Source organism: Gavialis gangeticus, unplaced genomic scaffold (assembly GCF_001723915.1).
Source record: "Gavialis gangeticus isolate Ggan-Ray unplaced genomic scaffold, GavGan_comp1, whole genome shotgun sequence".
NCBI lineage: Eukaryota > Metazoa > Chordata > Crocodylia > Gavialidae > Gavialis > Gavialis gangeticus.
The window spans coordinates 152,981,939-152,987,055 of NW_017729024.1; the positions used below are offsets into that span (position 1 = coordinate 152,981,939).

The 5,117-nt window shown below is 46.1% G+C and overlaps 1 protein-coding gene across 2 annotated transcripts in view; it reads right to left on the reverse strand.

The window, feature by feature from the left end:
- Positions 1 to 5,117, reverse strand: part of ZNF131 (zinc finger protein 131) — a 60,322-nt gene that overhangs the window by 35,710 nt on the left and 19,495 nt on the right. For both annotated transcript variants that reach the window (XM_019517909.1, XM_019517908.1), the window contains exon 2: positions 3,338 to 3,476. In XM_019517909.1, coding sequence (XP_019373454.1) covers positions 3,338 to 3,461 — 124 coding nt within the window. In that variant the 5' untranslated portion in view covers positions 3,462 to 3,476. The remainder of the gene's footprint in view (positions 1 to 3,337; positions 3,477 to 5,117) is intronic.

The window sequence follows — 5,117 nt, forward strand, 5'->3', positions numbered from 1 at the left end:
AACCCTTAAGTATTTACAATTCAATTGTGCCATCTTAGATTCATAAGTTTTCTCAAACAACTTGGATAAATGTTTCACCTCCTTAACATGCTGGCTGCAGGGAACCCATAACTCAAATACAAGGCAAGGAAATCAGAACTACTGTCTTGTAGATTTACAATTTGGGATGCAAAATTATGCTTCTTCCATTACAAAGACATTTACATACTTTTCTAATGACTGTGCTAGCTTTAGTGAGTTGGTTGGAAACATTAATGTGAACTTTGCTTTAGAGATTGCTATCCAAGTAGGTGACTTAAATTGCCATGTGAAGTAAATGCCTTTCACTGGTGGCATGTACAGCTTATTAGGAGCAGACTGGTACATCATTTCTCTATTTTCTTTTTTTTAAGGTTAACAACGTAGCATTAAGTTACATGGATTGCTAGCTTCCAGAGAATGGGTAACCAAAATCAATAGCCAACAGAAGCTCATGAACACATTTCCGAAATACATTTGTCCTTGCTCACAGCTGTTTGGGGTTAATCAGTTTTTCCATCAAATCTGAATGTAATCCAAATACTTTTATTAAGATCACAAAAGCAACCATTGGCCCAAAATGCTGGATAGTGGGAGTGCACAGACTCATCCTTGTTATACACTATTAATTACTGGAAGTGAATGAAAGATACCCTTATCTTCCATCACTCTCACCTTCACCCCATTATGAAACTGTCTAATCACTACAGTGATCTTCTCAAGGCAGTCGCTCTTAGAAGCTTCTATGCGTTTTTTTTCTGCTGGTGTGAAGTTCTTTTGACCTCTACTGTGTCTCTGCTTATTTTTGAATGTTCCTGCTCACTATGTTTCTTCTGTATTTGCTGTGCAGCAAAGATCATATCTGCTGTTCCTCTCCTTTTCTGGAACTGCACTGGCTGTCAGGCTAAAGTTTCTCAACTATGTGACAAATAAGTGTTTGAGCATGAGTCTCATGAGGAACTTGCCATCAGCCACTAATAAGAAAACTTCCTTCCTTATAAATATGGATAAAAGAAGCATCTTTGTATTCTTGAGAAATAGTTTTCTTATGCCACATCAACTAAAAGAACTCATTTGGGAGATGCTGGACTATATAGGCTCTGTCAGCTATACAAATTTCAACCAAAACACCATCCGATTCAGGCACCTGCCTTCTCAGTCTTTGAGATAACTTTGGTAGTGAGAATTTCCATTTGTGACTTATCGTAGTTGATTTGTAGCCTCACTGCTGCTGCCGGATTCCTTATTATACAAGTTTCAGACTTTGTGATCCTGACAATCACGTAGCAATTCAAATGCAAACATTTGGAATGGAACTACACATGACAAGTTTATTTTGGGAGCCAAAAAGGGCGCTTGGAATGTTACGATTACGTTCAGCACACTTCCTTACAGAGACTATTACTCTTGCACCAACGGGAGAGGGCAGCACCACAGCTGCACTATGGGGGCATTACCACTGTCCAAGGCACAGAACTAGGGGTGCACCACTAAAGATTTTTTAGGCTGATACCAATGGCAGATTATTAACAACCATATTGGCTGATACCAATCCAATAGCCAGTATACAGCTGACAGAGCAGTGTCCAGCTCGTAAGTCTGTGGGGGAAGGCGTGTGGGGGAACAGATCACAGCCCCCATGGTGAGGGAAGGAATGGGGTTGGTATAGGTGCTGCCCCGCTGGGGCAGGGCACAGGATGGAGCAGTGAGCAGCTTGTCCAGGGGCCAGAGGAGGACAGGGAGGGGAGGCGGCTCCCCACTGCTGTGTGTACCCCTGGGGGAGGCAGATTAGTGCATAGGGCAAAAGTGGGCTGCCTGCTGCAGGCCTGGGGCCAGGGCTTATGCCAGCGTCTTCCCAGAGGAGACTGGGCTGGGGCTGCACTCAGGGCGGGCAGCAGCAGTGCTGAGAGGGGTGGCTACAGTGAATTTTGGGGTGGCTGCAGTCTACTCTGTAACCCCCCATATGGACTGATATATCGATGCATCTCTACACAGAACCTCCCTTTGCTGTTGTACACCTTGGCTGTTGTATTATTACTGTTGCGTTTGTCAATAATACGCTGACACGTTTGATGGCCTGAATTATGACATGCACTGAGGTCACACAAGATAACAGTATGGCTCCTTTTGGTATGGGACAGATAGTGTATTCCAAATCTTGACAGAACTTACAAGATTGCTCACATGTGGCTAGAGAACTGTTAGACAGGGATTCATTTTAGCCTGACCACTAAAAGGAATGGAAGAAAAAATACCCAGACTGAATATAGGTTTCTCTTGCTTTATGAGTGTTCTATATGTGCAAATTTGCTCTTATGTGATAACCCTTTTTATACAGAAAATTCTTTATATGCAAGGTAAATTCATGCTTATGCGCTCAGTGTGTGGGGGAAGCCCACAGTCAGCTGCTTTGGACATTGCATTGTGGGAGTGAAATGCACCAAAATAGTCTCCTGTATGGATCTGTGCTCCTTGCTTGCTGTCTATGACGTTTTTCTGTAGTTGCCGTCCCCATTATGAGTGCCTTGTACTTGTATGTACTGTTTGCTGTTGGTGAGTACCAAAACTGTCTTGTAAATGTGGCAGAAACGGATCTGGGGGTCAGTACAGTTGAGGTCTTGGAACCTATCCCTATTTGTTACATTGTAGAGTGGGTTTCCTTTATGCAAATTTGAGTTCTGCAGCTTTTTCCAAGAATGCATGTGCAGCATAAAGTGAAGGAAACTTATACTTCACTATTAATCCTGACATAAAAGGAAGAATTGCATTACAGTGAGGGAATCCCCTCTCCCCACACTTCAAGAGGACCAGGAGAGAGAGCTTGAGCTTGTAAAAACTGGGGGAGGGGGAAGAAGTGAATTCTTTTTACTTGGAAAGGACTGGAGAATGGATCAAGCTCCATCAGGATGCCTCTTTTAGATAGCAAATCTCTTGTGGCCTCATTTCCTATTTTCCCCTACCTATACCTACAGGTGGTAAGTGCAAGGCATTTTGCCTAGGTTGATTTAGGCAGGACTCCAGAAAATGTAAACTTTTGTTTTGCTGTGAACAACAGGACCAGACTGAACACAACTGTAATTTAGTGCTCCTGATACTTATTAAACTCTTAGCACAATTCATCAGACAGTTAGTTTAGAATTTTATCATCTTTGGTATTCAGAAGTCTACTTGCAATTTACAATACTTCTTTATGAAACTGGAAGATATTGGTTCTCAAACTGGGCAAATCTTAAACTCATAGATGACAAAAATCATAATGAAAAATTCCATTCCTTTCAGAATTATATTTGTATCAACAGGTTCCTAGAGCAATACATACCATCTACAATCAGGGTGATATCTGTAAACTGATCCTGCTCCCGTTGTTCATTGAGTCTGTCCAGAATAACTTTATAATGTTCTGGGAACTCTTGAATGTATTCCATCATCTCTTCAGCTTCCATGATGGATAGACTAGTCTAAAAAAGATTATTAGTGAATTAAGATTATTTCAAAAAGGCTGTATGAACACGAACTAATTCACACAATTGCTTTATTAGATCTAGTAAGCATTTTAAAAAGTACCAGGGAAAATAAAATGTGATTTAGAGTAAGTGCATTACAATTAAAATAGGTCATCAACCAGTATATCCAAATTTAAATTAGCAGATAGACAGTATAGGCATTTGGACACATGATGAAGATAGCCCTTTTTTGCAGCTTAACTGCATCACACTTTACACCTATGGGAGTTTGTTGAGCATTAAATGAGTTTGTTACATTGCAAACTTAACCACATCACCATGTAGCTTAGTCTGCAACTTGTAAGTTGGAGCCCTCAATCTGACACCTCACCTCCTGGCTGTGGGAGAGGCAGGCTGAAGGCAGAAGTGGCGAGGAACCTAATTCTTCCCCCCCCCTCCACAGAGCCTGCCCACCTATCCTGCAGCCAGGGCCAAGCTGCCAGCAGGCTGAGCAGCCCCTGAGCTGTGGGGGATCCCAGTCCTTCCTTCTGCAGCAGTAGTGCCAGCTGGGGCTGCCCCAGCTTGGAGGCAGCACCTGCCAGATCCAACTGTTCCCTGAGCCCGCTGGGGCTTCCAGTGCACCATCCTCACTGTCTTCCTGCCACCTAGGACTGGCAGGGAATGGGCTGACTTGCCCCAGGGCAGTGCAGGGAGGTGGCAGGAGGGTGGCTGGGTTTGCTGGCAGCTAGAGAAGCCAGCAGGGATGCTACATGGTACACTGGCAGCCCAAGCAGGCTTGGGGAAGCACAGGCTTGGTGTGTTTCCAGTGTGCCATGCACTGTGCCTGCCACCTTCTCCAGCTGCCAGCACATGCAGCTGCCTTCCTGCTGCCTCCCCGTGCTGCTCCAGGGACAAGCCAGCCCACTCCCTGGTGGCCCCAGGTGGTGGGAGATGGTACACAGTGCCCTGGAAGCCCCTGTGGGCTCAGGGAAGAGTTGGATCCATTGGCTGCTGCCTCCAGGCTGAGGCAGCATGCAGCACACTAGCTGCCTCCCTGGGTGGCCCTGGGGGCTGCCTGCAGCTCAGGGACTGCACAGCCAACTGGCAGCTCATGCAGGCAGGCTCTACCAAGGGGGGGGTGGGAAGCAGCAGCAGCGAGTGGCCCAGTCCACCTCTCCCTTCCAAATGGAGCTTGCCTGCAGCCAGTGGGGAAGCTGCCAGGGTCCCTGGTCCTTCCCTCTGCAGCAGTAGCATCCCCCAGGGCTGCCTGGGTGATATGTTAGTAGGCTGGGGCCTGCCCCAGATTGGAAGCAGCATCCAGCCCAATCCAACTCTTCCCCAAGCCCAAGATGGAGCAGCCCCTGGCCCCTTAACAGCCTGCCTGGGCAGCCCAAGGGGCACTACCACTACGGATGGAAGGACCAGGGCCCCCCCCACAGCTCAGGGGTAGCTCGGCTTGCTGGCTGTTCACACCCCTGGCTGTGGGAGGGGTAGGCAGATTCCACCCCCCCCCCCAAGTCAGGCCCCTTGTCATAACAGTGAAAGAAGCCCCTAAATTGAAATGGTGGATTTTTATTCATTACAATTAAAAACCCACCATTTCAATTTAGGGGACTAAACTCTTGTCATATGTACAACCACCCTATGAGGGTTAAA